The 24,455-nt window shown below is 42.4% G+C and overlaps 1 protein-coding gene across 4 annotated transcripts in view; it reads left to right on the forward strand.

Moving 5' to 3' along the window:
* Nucleotides 1–4,611: 4,611 nt before the first annotated feature.
* The window catches only part of LOC135217190 (RNA-binding protein Pasilla-like), a 56,603-nt gene continuing 36,759 nt past the window's right edge, over nucleotides 4,612–24,455 (forward strand). For 2 of the 4 annotated variants that reach the window (XM_064252919.1, XM_064252916.1), the window contains exons 1-2: nucleotides 4,613–4,771; nucleotides 14,770–14,922. In XM_064252919.1, the coding sequence (XP_064108989.1) occupies nucleotides 4,648–4,771; nucleotides 14,770–14,922 (277 nt within the window). In that variant the 5' untranslated portion in view covers nucleotides 4,613–4,647. Of the gene's footprint in view, nucleotides 4,772–4,908; nucleotides 5,122–14,769; nucleotides 14,923–24,455 lie in introns of those variants that run through there. The other 2 variants (XM_064252917.1, XM_064252918.1) reach the window with 2 other exon arrangements.

Consider the following 24,455-nt stretch of genomic DNA (forward strand, 5'->3'; position numbering starts at 1 on the left):
GACATCAAGCTGTATGGTAAGAGCATCAAAGAAATAGATACCCTAATCCAGACTGTAGGATTGTATCTGGGGACATCAGAATGGAGTTTGGAATAGAAAAATGCGCCTTAGTCAACATACAAAAAGGCAAAGTAACGAGAACTGAAGGGATAAAGCTACCAGATGGGAGCAACATCAAACACATAGATGAGACAGGATACAAATACCTGGGAATAATGGAAGGAGGAGATATAAAAACACCAGAGATGAAGGACACGATCAGGAAAGAATATATGCAGAGACTCAAGGCGGATACTCAAGTCAAAACTCAATGGAGGAAATATGATAAAAGCCATAAACACATGGGCAGTGCCAGGTAATCAGATACAGCGCAGGAATAGTGGAAGTGGACGAAGGCAGAACTCCGCAGCATAGATCAGAAAACCAGAAACAAATGACAATACACAAAGCACTACACCCAAGAGCAAATACGGACAGACTATCATAACACGAAAGGAAGGAGGGAGAGGACTACTAGTATAGAGGACTGCGTCAACATTGAAAACAGAGCACTGGGGCAATATCTGAAAACCAGTGAAGACGAGTGGCTAAAGAGTGCATGGGAAGAAGGACTAATAAAAGTAGACGAAGACCCAGAAATATACAGAGACAGGAGAAAGACAGAGAGAACAGAGGACTGGCACAACAAACCAATGCACGGACAATACATGAGACAGACTAAAGAACTAGCCAGCGATGACAATTGGCAATGGCTACAGAGGGGAGAGCTAAAGAAGGAAACTGAAGGAATGATAACAGCGGCACAAGATCAGGCCCTAAGAACCAGATATGTTCAAAGTACGATAGACGGAAATAACATCTCTCCCATATGTAGGAAGTGCAATACGAAAAATGAAACCATAAACCACATAGCAAGTGAATGCCCGGCACTTGCACAGAACCAGTACAAAAAGAGGCATGATTCAGTGGCAAAAGCCCTCCACTGGAGCCTGTGCAAGAAACATCAGCTACCTTGCAGTAATAAGTGGTACGAGCACCAACCTAAGGGAGTGATAGAAAACGATCACGCAAAGATCCTCTGGGACTATGGTATCAGAACGGATAGGGTGATACGTTGCAAATAGACCAGACGTGACGTTGATTGACAAAATCAAGAAGAAAGTATCACTCATTGATGTCGCAATACCATGGGACACCAGAGTTGAAGAGAAAGAGGGAAAAAATGGATAAGTATCAAGATCTGAAAATAGAAATAAGAAGGATATGGGATATGCCAGTGGAAATCGTACCCATAATCATAGGAGCACTAGGCACGATCCCAAGATCCCTGAAAAGGAATCTAGAAAAACTAGAGGCTGAAGTAGCTCCAGGTCTCATGCAGAAGTGTGTGATCCTAGAAACGGCACACATAGTAAGAAAAGTGATGGACTCCTAAGGAGGCAGGATGCAACCCGGAACCCCACACTATAAATACCACCCAGTCGAATTAGAGGACTGTGATAGAGCAAAAAATAATTAATAATAATAAGGAAGTGTAGGGGCACAAAAGACCAGCTCCTGATAGACAAAATGGTAATGAAGAACAGTAGGAGAAGGAAAACCAACCTAAGCATGGCATGGATAGACTATAAGAAAGCCTTCGACATGATACCACACACATGGCTAATAGAATGCCTGAAAATATATGGGGCAGAGGAAAACACCATCAGCTTCCTCAAAAATACAATGCGCAACTGGAATACAATACTTAGAAGCTCTGGAATAAGACTAGCAGAGGTTAATATCAGGAGAGTGATCTTCCAGGGCGACTCACTGTCCCCACTATTCTTCGTAGTAGCCATGATTCCCATGACAAAAGTACTACAGAAGATGGATGCCGGGTACCAACTCAAGAAAAGAGGCAACAGAATCAACCATCTGATGTTCATGGACGACATCAAGCTGTATGGTAAGAGCATCAAGGAAATAGATACCCTAATCCAGACTGTAAGGATTGTATCTGGGACATCAGGATGGAGTTTGGAATAGAAAAATGCGCCTTAGTCAACATACAAAAAGGCAAAGTAACGAGAACTGAAGGGATAAAGCTACCAGATGGGAGCAACATCAAACACATAGATGAGACGGGATACAAATACCTGCGAATAATGGAAGGAGGGAATATAAAACACCAAGAGATGAAGGACACGATCAGAAAGGAAAGAATATATGCAGAGACTCAAGGCGATACTCAAGTCAAAACTCAACGCCGGAAATATGATAAAAGCCATAAACACATGGGCAGTGCCAGTAATCAGATACAGCGCAGGAATAGTCGAATGGACGAAGGTAGAACTCCGCAGCATAGATCAGAAAACCAGGAAACATATGACAATACACAAAGCACTACACCCAAGAGCAAATACGGACAGACTATACCTAACACGAAAGGAAGGAGGGAGAGGACTACTAAGTATAGAGGACTGCGTCAACATCGAGAACAGAGCACTGGGGCAATATCTGAAAACCAGTGAAGACGAGTGGCTAAGAGTGCATGGGAAGGAAGGACTAATAAAAGTAGACGAAGACCCAGATATATACAGAGACAGGAGAATGACAGACAAAACAGAGGACTGGCACAACAAACCAATGCACGGACAATACATGAGACAGACTAAAGAACTAGCCAGCGATGACACATGGCAATGGCTACAGAGGGGAGAGCTAAAGAAGGAAACTGAAGGAATGATAACAGCGGCACCAGATCAGGCCCTAAGAACCAGATATGTTCAAAGAACGATAGACGGAAATAACATCTCTCCCATATGTAGGAAGTGCAATACGAAAAATGAAACCATAAACCACATAGCAAGCGAATGCCCGGCACTTTCACAGAACCAGTACAAAAAGAGGCATGATTAAGTAGCAAAAGCCCTCCACTGGAGCCTGTGCACGAAACACCAGCTATCTTGCAGTAATAAGTGGTACGAACACCAACCTGAGGGAGTGATAGAAAACTTTCAGGCAAAGATCCTCTGGGACTATGGTATCAGAACAGATAGGGTGATACGTGCAAATCGACCAGACGTGACGTTGATTGACAAAATCAAGAAGAAAGTCTCACTCATTGATGTCGCAATACCATGGGACACCAGAGTTGAAGAGAAAGAGGGAAAAAATGGATAAGTATCAAGATCTGAAAATAGAAATAAGAAGGATATGGGATATGCCAGTGGAAATTGTACCCATAATCATAGGAGCACTAGGCACGATCCCAAGATCCCTGAAAAGGAATCTAGAAAAACTAGAGGCTGAAGTAGCTCCAGGACTCATGCAGAAGAGTGTGATCCTAGAAACGGCGCACATAGTAAGAAAAGTGATGGACTCCTAAGGAGGCAGGATGCAACCCGGAACCCCACACTATAAATACCACCCAGGAATTGGAGGACTGTGATAAACAGACCCCCCCCCACCCCCACACACACAAAATGATAATGAAAATAAGTGAGCCACATTGGCTCCCAATAACAGCAAGAATAGAATGCAAAACACTTCTTACAGTCTTCAAAGTACCAAAATATGGTGAACCAACATATCTAAGAAACTGCTTAAGCTTCTTTAGACCTATGCAGCTGAAGCATACAGGTTCTTTAAATCTAGAACAAATAGTAAGTCAGGCGAGAGAGCATTTGAATACTGTGCACCAAACTATACAACAAAATACCGCCTGAATTGAGGCTCATACAATAAGAAAGCAGAATTAAAAAAGAAATAGAGACTCTCCCATTTAATTCTACAGGAGCAACGATACGGACGAAAAAACACTAAAAGACGATTATGAAATATAAGAAGCAACTTATTTTGAAAACGTAGGCTATAAGGGCCCGCCAGAGAGGGAATCATCCCTGTGGAGGCCTGTACATAAAATCAAACAAATTGAACAAAGTGAAGTGATAATATTAATAATAATAGATCCCTATTGCAAGGTAAGAGTCCGGGGCTCCACACCAGGCATACCACTCCCTTTCATGAAGCCGACTTAATCTAAACCAACAAACTATACTTTATAAAATTATTATTTTACGTATTTTACAAATATGAAAAGATTATAATTTCAGTTATTAAACATCGATATATATATATATATATATATATATATATATATATATATATATATATATATATATATATATATATATCAGATAGATAGATAGATAGATAGATAGATAGATAGATAGATAGATAGATAGATAGATGTAGATGCGTATGGATAGATAAAACGTTGCTTCATTTACAGTCACTTTTCTGCATCAGATAATCTGGAGTAAAACTTCCCATTACTTAATCCCTCTGCATATCTAGCTACCTGAGAGAGAGAGAGAGAGAGAGAGAGAGAGAGAGAGAGAGAGAGAGAGAGAGAGAGAGAGAGAGAGAGGAGGCGAGAGAGAGAGAAGAGAGAGAGAGAGAGAGAGAGACCTTGTATAAAGGAAACATCAGGAAGACCCTTATCTGCATAAGTATACGCATTTTGATTAACTTTTGCGCCTTGAATCTAGTTTTGATATCAAACTCGCCTTCAAAATGACCGCTACTGCCACTAGAAAGCTGCGCTTCTCTAATCCTACATAGCGCGTGCGCAGTGAATCCGTTCTGGCAGAGAACATCATCATGGCTTCTTCCGAGGAAATTATGGAGGAGTCTATAACTTCTCCCGGCACCCCAGACTCCCGCAAAAGACCGTTGGATATCGATTCGGATGATGTCATGTCGAAGAGGTCGCATTATATCCCAGGTAAGGTTTGGAAGTGTCCCCCGGGCTTCGGAAATCGCCGTAAATCGGCGATTCTCCTGTAGAAGGCGATCGGCTCAATAAATGTGTCTGTGTCTTTTTCGTGGCTTTAGCAGATGATGATTCGACGCGACGATTTCGTTTTGCTTCTTTCGCGATGACTCTTAATATGAACCAGAGTTCGAGGAAGGTGTAAATGAAGGAGAAGGCGACTTCAAACGAGGAAATGTTAGAAAAGTGTTCGTTAGGTAACATTCCGTAAATTTTGGTAGATAGCTAAGCCGCGTAGGACGACTTCGATCGCTTGGGGTCGGTCGCCGCCGCTGCTGCCGCCGGCGACGCTGTTGGTGACGGTGAGTTTGAACCGTTGAATGATTTCCCTTCATTATTTCCCTGTTAACCTTCCAGAGTGTCTTATGACCTCATTCCACAATTCCCAATGAAAACAGCGAGACCTTCGGGGTATGTTTGGTATGTGGTTGCCAATCGTGTTCGTTAATGGGGGGGTTACCTTTGGGCTGAAGTAACCCACCAAAGCTTAGACTCAAGCTGACGGTGTAATAAATTTCCAGGAGATGGATAAGGGACGCTTTACAGTATCCTGAAACGAAGGATGTTGAGGGATAAATTTCACGTTGGCTTCCCCTGTAGCTCTGTTTGTCAATACAGTGGTTATAGCCAAGTAGGCCACCTGGTAGCCCTTCTGTAGCCCATGTGGTAGCCTATAGTTTACTTTTAAATAACAGTAATAACTAAGTATGAATGTGGATATACGTTTTGTCTTGAGTGTTGGATGTGATTTAACATGTATTTTCGTTGGAAATTGATAGTTGACCCACTTAACCATCCCCAAATCTAACTATAGAACAGAGGACCATTATATAGGTGGGAATGTGGTTATTTTTATTTTGGGGGTTATCCTAACCTAATGTCAACTAGCCCAACCTAGGATCCTTCGTCCTACCTTGACGCTTCTTTCCCCAGTTTGGTGTTCCCAAATCATAAGGTGACATGTAGGAGTGCAGTCAAAGCTAAGTTTCCCATGTGTGACAGGTCTTACCTGGACTGGAGTGTCATAAATAATAGAGAAATGCTATTTGTTTGTTGTTTTTATGGCCCATATTAACCCATTTTTGACCTCCATTCCTCTTTACAGTTTAGCTTACCCCTGACCTTAAGACTATGGTCACTCACTAACCCCTGTTGACGTAGGAGCAAGTGGTGTGTTTATATAATAGGATAACCAACCATATCCGATGAACAAGTAGCTTATGTAACTTCATCAACACCCTTAAAAATCATTATAAAGACCTTAGTTCCAATTTTAATTCCTTCCTTACATAATAGTATTTCTTATGCAGAACTGACAGAAAAATCCAAGCTTATTTCTCTTGTAAAACCTCACAACCTCTCTCCTGATAGCATTGGTAGTCAAATCTATGTGTTTTAAAAATGTAGTTACTCTGCATGACAATTTTTAATGACCACCTTAGATTTTTACAATATATGTTGGTCATTTCATATCTACTTTCAGTAGGATACAGGTCGTGAGGTTTTTTTTTATATATTTAGTGTTAATAGGTTTAGCTGGCAAGAATATATATTGTTGTATATACATAATGGAAGTTTAGCAGTTTTAGAAAGTATTGTATTCATAATTTAGCTAGGAAACAAAAAGTTTTCCCCAAACCAGATGAAAGTAAGCAAAACTCTAAGGGGTTACATGTATCAAAAGTGTTTACAGTATAAAAAAAAAAAAAAGTCAGATTACATAGCAAATGTATACATGATGGCACATCAATGTAAAGAGGAAGATATGCAGATGCACATGGTGAAAGAAGGATAATTCTAAAAAAAATTTCCTTACCTTCCATGAGAAGTTGAAAATGACAATTTACAATCCCTTTTGGGGCCTCTTTTACAAGACGAATGTAAATTTGACCAACTTATATATATATTTTTTCTAATAAATAAATTATTTTCTTTTGTAAAATTATAATTACTGCTCACACAATATCAAAACAGATAAGAAATTAAAGCAGTAACAGTTTCTTAGCATATTTTTTGAAAAATATTTACATGAATTTACTGAGAACATAGATTCAGTAACATGTTTTTTACTTTTATATGTTTTTGCTAATATTTCTTTGCAATTTTCTTTGTAAAATTACATTTACAACTGACATACTACGTAAAAAGACAAAAAAAAAATAGCACCCCTTGGTATATTTACGAGCAAATTTACAAAAAGACGTCATGTGAGAGAGAGATGCAGAGCATTCCCCCCTTCAAGTCACAAGCACTACTGAAATCCTGAGATGCCCACACTCGTGATCTTAGTCAGTATAAAAGTTGCCATAAGTGAATTTATGGGCTATAAAAGTATTGGCACCTTTTTCCCACCCAATTCTTTCCCAATTGATGGCGCATAATATTTTTTAACTACAGATTGCACGTAATTTTGTTTAACTACAGGATCAATCCCCCCACAACCCCAAACCTGTTATTACTACTCTCAAGGATCAGTCCGTCCATTAAGGGTGATTAATCAGCCTTTAAGTCAGGAAACGTCAAATATTTTCATAGGTGTGAGTTAATAAATTGATCCATATGTGAAGGTATACAAAAACAAGAAGCAGCATATTGTACTGGTAGAATAATTAAAGATTTTCATTGTACTTTTGTGCCCTTGGAGTCCCTAATAGGACCATTTTATTATGAATATTGTTTTGATTCTTTGTTATATACAAATTAAAGTAATTTGTCATTTCAAAAAGTGTTGTTAAAAGACAGTTACAAGTGTGGCGTCTTATTCAGTTTTGCTTGCTATATGTACAGTTTAAATTTAAATGCCCGAGTGAAGGCATATGATATGAATAGCTGTTAACAATACATTACTAATTGCAAGAATAAGACCTAGGTTACAGCCCAGGCCAACATCTACAAGCATTGCTTTAGTTGAAAAGACTTGAGACTCCTGTACGTTTATGGGCAGTAAGCTAGCCCCTTAGTGAGCAGAGTATGAACTACAGGACAGCAGGCCATGTGCAGAGGAACTTGGGTGAAAATTGTAAGGAGGGTAATTTCATTTACTACTGATATAAATGCTGCAGTATGGCAGGCAGGTATGCAAGCAAGCAAGCTGATAAACGATAACCTGGGCATTTTAACACATGGCCAACACTGAGCAGAGATAAAGGCCATAAGAATAAAAAGATCTCGGAATCATACATAATTATGAAATCACAAATTACCTGTTGGCGAAGTAACTTGACAAAATAATAAACAAATTAATTATACATAGTATCAGACTGAAATTCATAAAGTCATAAGTCGATTATTCTTTGTGCGCATAGCATTGTTAATGCAGTGTAACATAGCAAACATATTCAAACTTGAGTAAAACTGGTTTAAATTACCCGTAGGCAGGCACTGACAAAGCAGAAATTAGTATCATAGAACCCTGTAAGGGAAACAGTTGACACTGGTTCCCAACTACACATTATATGTAGAAAAGACAAAAATTTAGTAGAAGAAAAGAAAGAGGAAAAAATAGGAGAAGGAAGTCAAAGCAAGAAGTGTAGAAAAAGATTGGCACAGAGGAGATTGATTTATTTGATATTCCAAGGTCCCCTAAAGAACTAAGAGCCAACGGCCATACCGCATTGAAAGCACCACTTCTTGTCGAATCCAAAAAAACTAGGAGAGTTGCATGCATGAGCTTTGAATACTAGGAAGTCTTGCAGTAGAATGAGGAGTTATATGAAGCATCATATTAGGGTCTGGTGATGGCTATGAAGGGATGTTTTCAATTGTGATACAAGTTTGGGTGTGACTGGTATGCCTTTCACCTAATGCTATAGTGGACAATATTGAAAATACTAGAGAAGCTGTTTAGGACTACCGGCACTCCCCAGGTCATGTTGGGGTTGCCAGTCCTGAAGCGTGATGCAAGCTAGAACGCCATACCTTTAATCCTTTGGTTGCCCCAATTGATATAATACCTTGCTATATTTGACATTTTTCGTGAAGGAAGAAGTGCAAGTTCTTGAAAAGATGAAGGCTGCTTCATTTTTTGAAGCCTATAAGAATACTACCAAAACGGGACCTACGTATGATAATTGGTGTGTTGTTCCTACACAATATACAAACCCTCGGTCCTATACATAAGGAATTACTTTCAGCATAGCCTGGAATACTGCCGTTAAATTCTTGAACAAGGTGGTTAGGCAGTAACTACCGTTTGGTAGGTGCTGCCTGGCTGGATGTACAGTGGGCCCCTCCGTATTCACGTTCTCCTGATTTGCAGACTCATGGATTTGTGTATTTCTCTCTGGACCATATCTACCCATTATTCGCGGGGTTTTCCGACGAAAATAATCACCAATTAGTGTATTTAGATGTTATTTTCATGACGAAATACATTTTATGATACAAAACTGATTTACTTTTATGATACAAAACTGATTTACTAATTTTGAAATATTAATATTACTTAATACTGTATTAGTAAGTTTAATAAAATTAAATATCATATAATAAAAATAATAATTCTCTCTCTCTCTCTCTCTCTCTCTCTCTCTCTCTCTCTCTCTCTCTCTCTCTCTCTCTCTCTCTCTCTCTCAGAGATGTACATATATGTCTTTTGCATGATAAATAAATGATTTACTATTTTCAAATATTAATGTTAACAGCAATAATATCAATTCATTAAAGAAAATACTATAGTGAATTAGTAAGAGTTTAGTTTATAATTTTCAAAAATTATGTAAGAATGAAGGAAATCCCAGTCTTCTCTCTCTAACTCCAGGTACTAAAACTGTCAAATATATCAAGTAATGTGACAGGAGGGGGAGGAGCTGATGTGTTGTTGCCACTGAGTGTTCATATAATTCTCTCTCTCTCTCTCTCTCTCTCTCTTTATGATACAACAAGTTTGGATTTTACCAATTTTGTTGAAAATAATATTGATTAATACCGTATTAGTAAGTTTCAGTAAAATTAAATTAAATATTCACATAATACCATATTAGTAAGTTCAGTAAAATTAAATATCACATAATAAAAATAATAATATCTCTCTCTCTCTCTCTCTCTCTCTCTCTCTCACACACACAGATGTACATATATGTCTTTTCCATGATAAATAAATTATTTACTATTTTCAAATGTTAATATTAATGTAAACAGCAATAATATCAATTCATTAAAGAAAATACTATAGCGAATTAGTAAGATTTTAGTTTATAAATTAAAAAAATCATGTAAGAATGAAGGAAATCCCAGTCTTCTCTCTCTAACTCCAGGTACTAAAACTGTCAAATATATCAAGTAATGTGATAAGGGGGGAGGAGCTATTGTGTTGTTACCACCAAGTATTCATATAATTTCTCTATTTCTCTCTCCTCTCTCTCTCTCTCTCCTCTCTCTCTCTCCACTCTCTCTCTCTCTCACTCTCTACCCCCTCTCTACTCTCTCTCTCTCTCTCTCTCACTGAGATTAAAGAATTTTTATGGTACTAGTATGTAATATGTTTATTGATATTTTCAGTTGTTAATAATAATTACAAAATTCGTGTTCGGTAGAATTTAAAGAGAGAAAAATAACCTTTCCATTTCACTTATGAAGGATGACTCCTCTTTCTTACTGAGATGAGAGAATTTTTATGGTAGATGTATGTGTTTATTAATATTTTTAAATAGTTAATAATAATAATGATAATATAACTAATTTCAAATGAAAATTCTTCCCTTCGTCTTTCTCTGTATCCGTTCTCTACCTTCTCTGAACTCCAGAGAAGCTCGAGCTCAGGAAGATGTCAAATAATGTGACGGGAGGGGAACATTGCCATATAATGGTCAACAATTTTAATTATTTTTATGCAGTTTCTCTCTCTCTCTCTCTCTCTCTCTCTCTCTCTCTCTCTCTCTCTCTCTCTCTGAGATGAGATCATTTTTATGGTACATGTATGTAATAAGTTTATTATTAATAGTATTTTCCAATAATACTATAATATGTATAGTAATATTATTTCTATGGGAGTCAAGAATTTAAGCCGAGCGCTTAAATTCTTGGGATTTTCTAGCTCTCTCCAAGTGTTTTGGTAGTTTTGATCTGCAAACACTGACGAAATGAGAATTCCTGGAAATTATTAATACAATACCCAGGAATCTCGCTGAATGCTTAAATTCCTTGGAATTTCTGGCATTCTCAGAATGTTACGGTTTTCTATAATTTCCAAACACACAGGCAAGACAGACATCCCCGGTAACTGTTATTAAGGAAATCGGGAGTCTCACTAAGCCATTAAATTCCTTCGAATTTCTGGCGTTCACAGAGTGATTTGGTTTTCTGTGATTTCCAAACACTCGGGCAACGGGCATTCCCGATAAGTATTACAATAATCGGAAGTCTCGCCAAGCACCTGGATCCCTTGGTTTTGCTGGTGCTCGCTAAGAGCTTGGCTTCATCATATTGCCGAGTACCAGGACGAGACAAGGCTCTCCTGGTTATTGTCTTACAAGAGTCGGGTTTTTTTTTCTCGTTTATTGGACCTTAGGGTCCGAACACGTAGGACAGTAGACAAAGAATCACTGTATTTTTCTTCTCGGAGCTTCGGCCTCGAACAATACGGTAGCAGGAAATGAATGCTTCGTTTAACAAAGTGAAAACATCACAAGTTCAGAGAAGAGTGGTCAAGAATAGTCAGTCCTCCTCTTTTTTTTCCCTCTACTTTCTGGTTATGCCGGAATGAACAAGGAAATAATTGGAATTCTATTGAGTCTACTCCTTGGAGTTCAAACCTGAGAGACTGTTTTTGGTTCAATCTTATGATCTTACTGAACGTACGTCAATCTGTTCAGGATGGATAGCACTGAGAGGTTTGAACGCCACTCCAGTGCTACTGTTTTGGGAACAACCAGTTTGGCTTGAACTAGTCGTCTTCGGTATCCTGTTATCACCGTAGAAGTCTCCCTGCGGGACATCCACACTGATCTCTTCATTAGAGAATGAAGGAGGGCTGCTTCCAGTCCTTATTCTTGTCCCTCGAATGAAGAAGAATTAGGCTGGAGTGCGAGTTACAGGAACCTACAAATATACTAGTATATATCTCTCGACATGCTTCTGTTATCAGTTGCATCGTCCGAGTAGTAGGCGCATATCTGTAAGTTAATTCTTCTGGTACTATGTGACCGAGACGAATAGTACCTTCTCTTAATTAACCAGAAACTCAGGACAGCCTTTTGGGCCCCCCAATAGTTAGCAATTTTTATTTTAAGGTAACTACTGGTATTGTTTCCGAACACCACAACATTTGCATTATCACTGAACAAGAAGGTTTCTTCTTTCCCATTTTGGTTAATATGCAGATGCTTGAGTGTATCTTTTAGCACTCTAGTGTATCTTTTTTGCATTAGATGGTTCTAGCCGAATGCAGTCCATCATGGAATACACTACTAGGCAACTCAGTGTAACGAGTCAAGCGAGTGGTATACAGCTCTGCCTCGGTACTGCTCGCTCTCCGAGATTCTTTTTGGTTTGGTATTGTTTCTCTGTCAAGGATTAACTACCAGTTCAAATCCAATCAGACTTAGGTCTCTGGTTGGCTCGGAATTCTCGCATAATGCCCATCTCTCCTGCACCTCATTTGCTGTTGCAAGAATTTTCAGACAGAGGTATATCTCATTAGACTCTTTATTGTCTTTCTGGTTGCCCCACGGTATAACAGAAGTCTGTAGCCTAGTCTTCTATTCCATCGCACCTGCCCCATAGGCCACTGCGATGACACAGAGTGATTTTTTACAGATAATTTGAGTATTGTCTTCTAATATACTTTTCCTAATTCATAAGGTGTTCAATTATTCTTTGCTCACCCCAAATTGTAAATAAATAATGGAAGACTTTGCCTGTTCCACGCCTGACCAGCTCTGCTTCCAAAGTAAATAGAAACTTCCTCCTTGATCCAACCCACAAGAAGTGGTTCTTCAGGCAGTACAATCCCTGTGTTTTCAAAACTGAAAGACTCCGCCTTCATTGCAAGCTCTGGCTTTCTCGCCAAGCAGCAATGAAATAGCGGAATTACTTTTTCAGTCCTCTGTAAAACTACAGGGGTTAAAGCCATCCTGGGGCACTGGTTGGTGTCATTGACAGGACTTTTTCAATGATCAGAATCATGAATTTACTTCTCTTGATTCAACTGTGAAGACATAAGTCCACATTTACCTTAGTCATTCGCTAGTAATATAGTATTGTTTCCCCTTGGTTGAGATTTAACTGCTGATGAGAAACTTCTGTCTTGCCAACATAGGGACCTTGGTCTTAAGAAGGTACTTGACTCTTCCAATGTGCACATGCCTCATGAGAATCATTATCTCGTCTCCCAACATCGTTGGCAAACAAGATAGACGATTTGTATGGTTGTTCTCGGCATAATCCTTCAAAAGGCTGGTGTCACGTCGTGACTGTCTTGGGATGGCGGCAACGCAGTCATTCGACAACTGTGGACGTGTCCGAGTCCTTCCTGATTTCCTGCGCTGTGGACTTTGTATTGGTTGATCCCAATCAGTCATTACTTTGTCCTATTGGTGTGTTGCTGTACCTATGAAGGATCGATACCCTTCATTAAGTGTCGATGCCTTTATCCACTGCAGACTGCCAATGCAGAAGTGTCCAATGACACGTCTTTCTCCGAGTCTTACAAGATCATGAGAGACTTCTCTACAGTTGGATACATCCAGTGGCTGGGTACATTTCATCACTCCAAAGAATATGTTGGACTGGAAGATAGATGAAGTCTCATTGCGACCATATTTATATCTTTCTTCCTTCGGGTCTGCCCACAGGTCCTTGGAACCTCTTTTCCTTGGATCGGTGGTGGATGGTCACAGGTTGTGTTTGCTTACCTGGCTCCCTCAAGAGGACAAGTTGCATCTCACCTATGGTGTGCAGTTCTAGAGGTAAGAAGGATGCGAGAGTGACTGGCATCTCCACCTTCCCCTCCTCATCCTTCTATGCCTCTTCCTTCAGGTTGAGGATAGGACTTACACTTACACTAGCTGGTCGGGCGATTGATGCGATAAGCTTGCACATCGAGCTTCCTTACTATTTTTCTTTTCAGAATCATAGAAGCAGCCCACTCCTTCCTCTAGCAAGGGAAGGAAGGAGACTGGCAATAATGCAAACCCCTCCCAGAACTTTACATTAATGCCTCCGACACTCTAAGTATTCTTTCCAGCCCATTTTCAGATGAGTTATGATTCCTCACTCATTTCGAAAAGGCCCAGATGTCTGACTTGATCATTCAGCTCTTTACTCTGATCAAGTTGTCAGAAGCAGGCCATTCCTCACTCGTACGACCAGAGGAATATCCCAGGTGTGCAGAACTCCAATCAGTTCTCGAGGCTCACTCACATTCCTCCCACCAATTAGTGAGTCTTCCTTATGTAAAGGATCAATGGTTTGTATATCATGTAGGAACAAATCACAATTTTTGAAAGTAAATTGTATTTTTCCTAACTATACAAACTTGAGGTCCTTTACATTATGCCCCCCTCAGCCACTCCTCAATTTCAAACCTGGGCCAAAAGGGAGTGTGGAGTGTTTACATCCTGGCAGGCGGGCCTACCCGCCTACCAGACGATAGCTACTGTCTAACCACCTTCTTCAAGAATTTAATGGCCACATTCCAGCCTACTCTGAAAGTAATTCTTCAAGTAAAGGATCTCAGGTTTGTATAGTTAGGAAAAATACAATTTAATTTCAAAAATTGTGATGTTTGTAGCCTTTTATGTAATTACATGCCAGAAGAAAAAATTTTTGAATAGTAAAGGAAAGGGGGAATAAAAATGTATGTTTATGTTTATTAAAAGTATGAGAGCTGTTGCTATTGGATAAAAGTAGAGGAAGAGTTGAAATAACCTACTTCATTAATCTAAAACTAATTGTATCTTGTAATTAATATCTTTATTTCATATTAATAAAACTATATATCTTTTTCACAGATATGCAGAGTGATGGGACATATCACTTGAAGATCCTTGTGCCAAGTGTGGCAGCAGGTGCAATTATTGGAAAAGGTGGTGAAACTATAGCCCAGCTACAGAAAGACACTTCGGCTAGGGTGAAGATGTCAAAAGCTAATGATTTCTATCCAGGTAAGATCATTTGGCCCAATAAAAGTAAAATCCTGTGTTTTTAAGGGAGAACTAACTAGTTTCTTTATTTAGATAATTGGGGAATTTTATATGTACACTGTCTGTAGTATCTGAAGTTCTCGCCGAGTTAGATATTCTAGCTTCAGAGATTTCTAACTTAGTTTCACATAGGAATGCTTTCAAGTATATACGATCGCTTTCGGACGAGGCGGGAGCATCATTGTAACTCCTCTCCCACTGCCTCCCACTTCTGGCGCATCGTTCTCTCTCTCCCTCAGTTGACTTGTGCGGACTGCGGACCATGGTTCTCAGACGTACCATAATTATCGGACGAGTACAATAATTTGACCCTCTGTATGATAAACGATTATTGATCAAAATACGATGATTTGAAGAGGTTTGGTACGATAATTTGGTCTGATACATCTGGGAACCCTGCTGTGGACATTGTTGACTCGTGTGAACGCAGTTGACTTGTGTGGACTTGGCCGAATCCCGAGTCGCTTAAACTGTCTTCCTCTCATTGAGTTGTGGTGGATTCGATACAGCACTCAGCTGCTGTCACCTCTTATCAACAAGTGTCGCTTTTTGTCGTCAAGGGTTGCAGAGAAAGAGGAACACTTAAAGCTCTTTTGTTTACCTCCTATCAGCAGCTGTCTCCTCCCATCGCCCGCTGACTGAAGAAGAGTTTGAATGGAGTTGGAGGAACTCATTTGGGCCGGTTGGCATTTGTTGCCACACTACGCTATGCTGTATCCTCATTTTGTTGAGGAAAAAGGCCACATAGAGAATATATCTTAATTGTCTTAGCATATTTAGGCGCCCTCTAAATATTGGAGAAGAGAACCAACGCTTTCTCTAATTAGAGAGCATTTCATAACTTCTCGTCCTCAGACACACAATCTCCCTTTGTGTCGGCCTGGCCTGTCGTCTTGTCTTTTAAAGTCACGGAGAGCCGAAGGCCACCTTTTGCTGTACAATGCTAATTGGTCTTTTAACCATTTTTAGTTGGAGCTCAGCTTTCTTTCTCTTTCCTGTGGGGAAATGAACTCGAGACTGACAGACATGCTGATGGATTTTCAGTCCAACACGAGTTATCGTTTTATCTACGTTGTCTCGTCTCTGTGACTTCTTAGAGAGGTGGAGACGCTAACCCTGCGGGAGTTTTTAGCAAGGAAACAAGTAACTAAAACATGTAACTCATTTCTGATGCTGCAAGGTAATGTCCTCATGCTTATACTCACTCGGTTTGGAAGAATTGAGAACACTTTGGCTTCCTGTCTGCTTATGCAGCTCGGTTTAAGGTGAAAAGGGATTATCTATTGGTAGTCTTATTTCATGCCTTTCGGGATAAGTTGGGGATCAGTGCAGATTCAGGTTCTGGGATATGGACAGTTGCAACCTCCTAACATGCATGGAGAGACTTGGGACCAGTACGTTACATGGGGGACACGGTGAAGGCATTTGTGATTCTTTTTGGTTGTCCTCCACTTGTTTAATCTCCCTCTCATAGCTTCCCTTGTCTTCAGCAGAAATCTCTCATAAGTGTCTTTTAGTAGGAGATTGTATATAGAGGGAATGATGGTCCAAGGGTAATTGTTTAGGAAGACACCCATAAGTAATTGGAGATATTCTTGGACATTTGGAGACTGAATAACAGTAAGTATCAGCCCATATACTTGTTGGTTTTCTAGCATGCTTTTAGTGCCTTTCCAAAGAACAGTCAGACTTGTGGTACACATGCAGAATGTATTCCACTTACCACACATAGTGCCTCAGTGGCGTGGTTGGTTTGGTGTTTGCTTCTCACCTCGGTGGTCGCGGGTTCGATGCTCGGCCATTCCATTGAGGAGTGAGAGATGTGTATTTCTGGTGATAGAAGTTCACTCTCGACATGGTTCGGAAGTCACGTAAAGCCGTTGGTCCCATTGCTGAATAACCACTGGTTCCATGCAACGTAAAAACACCATACAAAAAAGCTTACCATACATCCACAGTCATGCAAAGTTCCTTCAAGATGTTTTTACTAGAAGATATTGCTGTTCTGGCCACTTTGTTTGGGTTAGTGTGCAGCCCTCTATAAGTTATGTCAGGGACTTGTTGCCCATTGGTAGATGGTGTCGACTTTAGGAGCAAGACACTTCTACTGAATCAGTGATTCAGGTTAGCCAACTCTGTCAACAGTATTCCAAAGGCCAAGGTCCTGTTGCTTCTTCTGGCCCAATTTCTATGCATTATATTGTTAATTCTTTATATCCCCATTCTTATCTAGTGATGTGGGGATGATACTTAATTAATGCTTGTTGGTCAAGATGAAGAATTTTAGACATGAAGGAAACTTCCTATATGGTAAGGGCTTTTCCTCATTAGGAAAGGAAACATGGCCTCACGGGATATTTTCAGATAATCATGCTCAAATAATATACAGTTTCAGCGCAAGAATTACAACTTACAAATAACGTTCATTAAATTTGTAAGTAATTCAAAACCATCTTTGGCTACAGGACTGTAGGAGGGACTCTGTAACCAGGAATCGTCCATTTGGCTCTTAAACCTAAGTCCAAGTTTTGGTCTTTTCCCTCTGTCATGCAACACAGAGTTTAACTAGTGTCATTACACTGTCATGCAACATGGAATGGTCAACACTACACCTGGAAAAACTTTTCAGATGTCAGGGCAGTGGAAAGACATCAGGATGCTTAGCAGGTTCATTCCCGCTCAGAAACAGTCTTTGCGGGAAGTTTGCTGCTTTAGGTGAAATGAAACAACATATTGGTTCGATCATTCATTCTGTGGAAGGGCAGTGTTTTAGCAATTGGGGATTCAGGAAGAACAACTGCATACAAGGGCTTTAACATCCGTAAGTTTGGCACTTGGTGTGGATTTAAGGAACACTCATTTAGCTTCCTAGCATGTAGATGAACAGGGACATACGAATGATTACTACTACTCTGTTGGCCCTCAGGCTTGAGCAGTGGATTTTTCCTTAAATTTTGCCTAATTCAGACTTATAGGCCTGCCCCTTGTATCTACTCTTGAATTCTATTGACAATTTCAAGTTCAAGAATTGCTTATTCTCCTGTAGAGCCCTTGTAGCCTCAGGGCAAAAAAAAAAAAATTCAGAATTTCCAATGCTTTTTGTAGATGTCTCATTCTTCTGTTGAGAAGAAATCAACTCTACTACACAATTCCATATAGTTCCATTAATGTAGGCATTTCCTTAACTGCTTTGAGATGCTAGAATGTCCCCTCCCAATAATAAGATTTTCAAGTTATCATAAAACTGCCATGGCCTGGGGTCAGAAGCAGTGGTCTGTGTTGCTGAGGGTACCATTCTGGAGAAATTTTCAGCACCTGGAACCTTATAGACATCAATGTTTTCTGTTTAGAGGAGATAAGACTTTTCACTGTCTACTTCCAAAGTTATCATTCCATACATACTTTCCTCGGTATTGCATCAAGTACTTTTAGATCTTGCTGAGGACCAGCACTGTAAGGTGTTGAGATTGAAGTGCCTTCATCTCTATATCAGTCTCTCTCTGGAGTTTAGGTGCGGGTCTAAACTTTATCTGAATTTACTGTAAAACCTTTTTTTGTTCATGAAACTTACCTGTCAGATATATATATAGCTATATTCTCTGAAGTCCGACAGAATTTCTAAAACTTACGACACACGTAGTGGGAGTTAAGTGGTTAGTACCCATTCCCGCCGCTGGGAGGCGGGTATTAGGAACCATTCCCATTTTCTATCAGATTTTCTCTGTCGCCGGTATTGTAAACACCTGTTTGCAATACCTCCGTCTCAGGATTTTGGAAAACTACTTGGCTATTTGAGTATCCTATTGACTTGTTTTTTTTACTTTGGATCGGTAGCTAGGCACATGTTGATTGTGGATTGTTTTGGATTTTTGCTTGGTTTTTTCCTTTAATAAGATGTCTGGGTCTAGTTCGGCTAGCGCCAGGGTGTGTAGTAAGGATGAATGTAAGGTGAGGCTACCGAAGGCTTCGGTGGACCCTCACAGTATGCAAGAGTTGCAGGGGACAAATGTGTGCATATGATTTTCGCTGCATAGAGTGTGAAAGTTTGACTGATTCCCAATGGAAGGCGTATGAATCCTACGTTCGAAAGTTGGAGCGTGATAGGATCAGGAGGTCATCCTCCAGGAGCAAGTCGGATAGCAGACAAGGCAGTAATGTTTCTCCTTCTAACCCTCCTGTAGAGTTTGCAACTCCTAACCCCGTAGTGTTGCCTTCGGGCCCTCAGGTGGTGACTGCGGAGGGTAATGCCCTTTCTGTTATTTTGGATTCGTTACAGAATCTCGAATCCAAAGTGCTTGCTTTAGAAAATAGGCAAAGTGAAGTGAAGTGCAGTGATAGTGCCCCTAGTGAAGTGGAGGGGGCGTCAGATCGGCCCTATAGCGCCTCTAGGCTGGGACCTCTGCCAGACTCCCAGGACTCAGGGAGAGGGCATGTCGAAGGCCGAAGGAGGGTTACGGGGATCCCCCACCGATCTGACGTCCCTTCAGCAGTTCCTGTAGACGCTTCCCAGGCTGCTAAGGAGCGTGCTCGTGCACGTCTTCTAAAGGATTGTTTTTCGTCTTCCGACGCGTCCTCCCCGCGCAAGGGGTGGGAATCTCGTTCGGATTCGTGGCCTTTGAAGAGGACCTTCTGAGAGCAGGACGCTTCACATCATGTTTTGTCTGATTTGGGGTCTTCGCATGAGAGCTTTGCCGCTTTTCCGCCTCAGAAGAAGACTAAGACGTCATCCGACGATGACGTCTTCGAGCGCCCCAGTCGCTCTAGATCCAGGGCAGTTCCTGTGAGAAGGAAGAAGGCGTCCCCTCGCCCCTCGTCTTCTCACAGGCACAGCTCTTCTCCTAAGAAGGAGCCTTCTTAGACAGAAATCATCCTCACTATGCAGCCACAGCTTGCTGCTTTGCTTAAGCAGAAGGAGGCAGTTCCATGACGTAGGAAGGATGACAGACTGCCGATTAAGAGGACCAGACAGTCTCCCTCGCCTTCTCGTTCTTCTCCTTCTCCTGGGTTGTCGCCCTCTAGACTTCGTTCTACTCCCCAGTGTTCTTCTAGAGGTGACGGTAAACATCTGGCACGTTCTCCCTTGGGGAGAGAGCAACATAATCGCTTTCGGGGCAAGGATTGCTTTCCTGCTCCTTTGGACGCTTCCCTCTCTTCTCTGCGTGACGCTCAGTGTTCCGATCTTGACGCTTTTGTTGATGAGGACTTTGCCCCTGTTGGACAGGCCTCAGTGCCAGCTGCTTCGCGCAGTAAGGAGCGTGCTTCTTGTCTTTCTGCTGCGCATCGAACTGCTCGTTTCGACGCCCAACGTGACGTTTGTTTTGACGCTTGTCAAGACGCGGGGCGTGACGCTTCGCTGGACGCTCGTATGGACGCTGACACGGAAGTTCGTTGACGCTCGGACGCTTTTCCCGATGCTGTTATTGCCGCTTCTCTGCATCGAGCAACACCGCGTTTGTTTTCGCCTCAGGCAGTAGTCGATTTGGTTCCTGATCCTGCTGCAGTGAAAGATACTGTCTCTAGTGCTTTGCCCTCTTCTTCTCGACACCGTTCTGCAATGAGACTCGGGTCTAAAGGTCTTTTGCCCCTTCCTTCGGTGGTGCAGTCTGGTAAGGAAGAAGGGGAGTTAAGCTGTTCTTCTGATGATGTTGATGAAGAGCAACCTTCTACGTCTGCTTCGTCAGATTATCAAGTCGGCTCACCTTCTCCGTGACTCGTTCGGCGATACCTTTCTACCCTCTGCTCCTCCTCCTCCTTTCTACCCCTCTGCTCCTCCTCCTCCTCGTCCCTCGCAATTTTCGTCTTCGAAAGCCAGCAAGACTTCCGGATTTGTCAAGATGAAGACATCCCTGTCTACCAAGAGAGCTTTCTGTAAAGTCAACGTTTGGATGGAGTCAGGAAAGCACAAGGGAGGAGCACCTTTGCCCTGCCTCCGTCTAAACTTAGCAGTAAGGCAGGGATGTGGTACGAAACAGGTGAAGACGTGGGCCTGAAGGTTTCTGCATCGGCTCAAGGGGATTTTGCCAGCATCGTGGATGCTCCTAGAAGGTCACTCCTTGCTTCGGCAAAAGTGTCATGGACGACTTCAGAGCTTGACCACCATTTGAAGGGCCTCTTCCATTCTTTGGAAGTCTTCAACTTCTTAGACTGGTGTTTGGGCGTGCTTGACAACCAGTCTCGTAAACCAGATTCTATTAGCCTCGGGGAGCTGTCCAGTGTATTGTCATGCATGGACAAGGCCGTCAGAGATGGCTCGGAGGAGTTAGCCTCTCATTTTTGCGCAGGGGTGTTGAAAAAGAGAGCGCTATTTTGCAATTTTGCAGCCAAGTCTCTCTCTCCCTCGCAGAAGGCAGAACTGTTGTTTGCTCCCTTTTCGAGCCATCTCTTCCCCCAGGCTATGGTAAAGGGTCTGGCTGTCCGTTTACAAGAAAAGGCCACTCAAGATCTTTTGGCACAATCGTCACGACGTACTGCTGGCCCTTCGACGTCTTCAGGAAGTCAATCTCTTAAAAGGCAAAAGCCCTTTCGTGGTGGAACATCTGCTAGATCTTCCCCCCGAGGAAGAAGCTTTCCTAGAGGAAGAGCCCCTGCTAAGTCTAGGGGCAAGAAATGAGAAATCCGTCCTTCAGTCGCCGGTAGGAGCCAGGCTACGGTTGTTCGTGGAAGCCTGGAGAGAGAGAGAGAGGCGGACATCTGGTCTCTCAACATCCTAGAGAAAGGATACAAGATCCCTTTCGTGAAGCCGCCCCCGCTGTGTACAACTCCCAGGGACTCGTCTCCGTCGTATCGTCAGAAGTGACGGATACTTTTCGATCTGCTCGAGCAGATACTCGAGAAGGGAGCAGTGGAACAGGTCTTAGACCTGGAATCACCAGGATTTTACAACAGATAGTTCCTGGTTCCAAAACAGTCGGGAGGTTGGCGGCCGGTATTGGATGTAAGTCGTCTGAACCTCTTTGTGGAGAAGCAGAGGTTCAAGATGGAGACACCTCAGTCAGTTCTTGGGGCCTTAAGACCTGGAGATTGGATGGTATCACTCGACCTTCAGGACGCTTATTTCCACGTCCCAATACATCCCCAATCAATGAAGTACCTTCGGTTCGTCCTGAAAGGGAAGGTATTTCAGTTCAGGGCTCTCTGTTTCGGACTGAGTACGGCCCCGTTTGTGTTCACCATCTTGATGAAGAATGTGGCGAGGTGGCTCCATCTCAACAACATCAGGATCTCTCTCTACTTGGACAACTGGCTCATACGAGCCTCTTCGCAAACCCGGTGCCTGGACGACCTGCAAATGACTTTGACCTTAGCTACGTCCCTGGGACTACTGGTAAACTTCGAGAAGTCACATCTGACCCCAACACAGTCCATCGTGTATCTGGGGATTCAGATGGATTCAGTGGCTCTTCGAGCTTTTCCATCCCAGGAACGTCAGCAACAAGGCTTAGAGAAAGTATCAGCCTTTCTAGGGAAGGATTCATGCTCGGTGAGGGAATGGATGAGTCTGCTGGGGACCATTTCCTCGGTGGAGAAGTTTGTTTCCCTGGGGAGGCTGCACCTCAGACCTCTTCAGTTCTTCCTGTCGGACAGCTGGACAACAAGAACAACCTCGACATGATTTTGACTATCTCAGAAGAGGTAAAAAGCCATCTAAGATGGTGGCTCGATCCGTTGAAGCTGTCAGAGGGAATTTCCCTCAAGCTTCAGAACCCCAACCTAGTGTTGTTCTCCGACGCGTCTTCCACGGGATGGGGAGCAACACTAGGGGGGAGGAAGTGTCAGGCACCTGGAGAGGGGAACAGGTAGCCTGGCATATCAACATCAAAGAGCTGGCAGCAATCCAGTTGGCGCTCCAGTTCTTTCAAGACAAAGTCTCCCGTCGCGTAGTCCAGGTCAACTCGGACAACACCACAGCCCTGGCGTACTTAAAGAAGCAAGGAGGAACGCACTCTCGCTCCCTGTTCGCTCTGGCGAAGGGAATTCTTTTATGGGCGAAAGCAAGAGAAGTCACGATCCTCACAAGGTTCATCGCCGGAGTCGAGAACATCCGCGCGGACCACCTCAGTCGGCAAGGACAACTGCTGCCGACGGAGTGGACCCTCCGCCAGGAGGTATGCCAGGAGCTGTGGAGTCTTTTGGGGATGTCCTCTAGTGGACATTTTTGCGACATCGAGGACAACAAGACTTCCTCTCTATTGCTCCCCTGTTCTGGATCCAGGAGCAGTGGCAATAGACTCCCTGCTTTGGGATTGGACGGGCCTGGACCTCAACGCATTTCCCCCGTTCAAGATACCGGGAGAAGTGCTGAGAAAGTTCGCAGCTTCAGAAGGGATGAGGTTAACGTTGATCGCCCCCTTTTGGCCCGCAGCAGACTGGTTCACAGAGGTAATGTCCTTCCTGGTAGACTTTCCGAGATCGCTTCCGTCGAGGAGAGATCTACTCAAACAGCCCCACTTCAAGAGGTACCACAAAAACCTCTCTGCTCTGAGTCTGACTGCGTTCAGACTATTCAGAAGTTGGCCAGAGCGAGAGGTTTTTCAAAACCTGTGGCTAAAGCTATCGCCACCGCAAGGAGGCCTTCTTCGATCGCTGTGTACCAATCGAAGTGGGCAGCTTTTAGGAACTGGTGCAGGAAGAAGGGCGTCTCCTCTACCACGACCTCTCTGAGCCAGATCGCCGAATTTCTCCTTTATCTCAGACGAGATTTAAAGTTAGCAGTGCCGACAATTAAGGGCTACAGAAGCGTTTTATCTGTAGTCTTTCGCCATAGAGGACTGGATCTAGCGAATAACAAAGATCTTCATGATCTCTTGAGATCTTTTGAGACCACCAAGGTGCCTCTCCCTAAGTTGCCTTCTTGGAACTTAGACGTGGTCCTTAAGTTTTTGATGTCGGGTCGCTTTGAACCATTTTATGCTGTGTCTTTTCGAGACTTGACTAGAAAGACTATTTTCCTAACTGCTCTGGCGACGGCGAAGAGAGTTAGTGAAATACAAGCGATCAGTAAGCACGTCGGTTTCAAAGGGCATAATGCAGTCTGCTCTTTGGGGATGACGTTTCTGGCGAAAAACGAAAATCCCTCCAACCCTTGGCCTAAGTCTTTCGAGATTAAGGGTATGGCGGAGATCATTGGTCAAGAGCCAGAAAGAGTCCTGTGCCCTGTCAGGGCTCTAAGAACCTACCTGCGGAAAATGAAGAATTGTAGAGGTTCTTCTGAGAACTTATGGTGTTCAGTCAAGAGACCAGATATGCCTATGTCTAAAAATGCTCTAGCATTCTTCTTGAGGGACACCATAAAGGAGGCGCATCATCATGCAATGACAGTGACTTGAGGCTGTTAAAGGTGAACGCCCACGAGGTGAGGGCTATTTCGACCTCGGTAGCCTTCCAGAAAAACATGGCTCTCAACGACATTTTGAGTGCCACCTTTTGGCGGAATAACTCGGTGTTCGCCTCGCACTACCTGCGGGAGGCGAGAACGACGTACGAGAACTGTTACT

Source organism: Macrobrachium nipponense, chromosome 7 (assembly GCF_015104395.2).
Source record: "Macrobrachium nipponense isolate FS-2020 chromosome 7, ASM1510439v2, whole genome shotgun sequence".
Taxonomy (NCBI): domain Eukaryota; kingdom Metazoa; phylum Arthropoda; class Malacostraca; order Decapoda; family Palaemonidae; genus Macrobrachium; species Macrobrachium nipponense.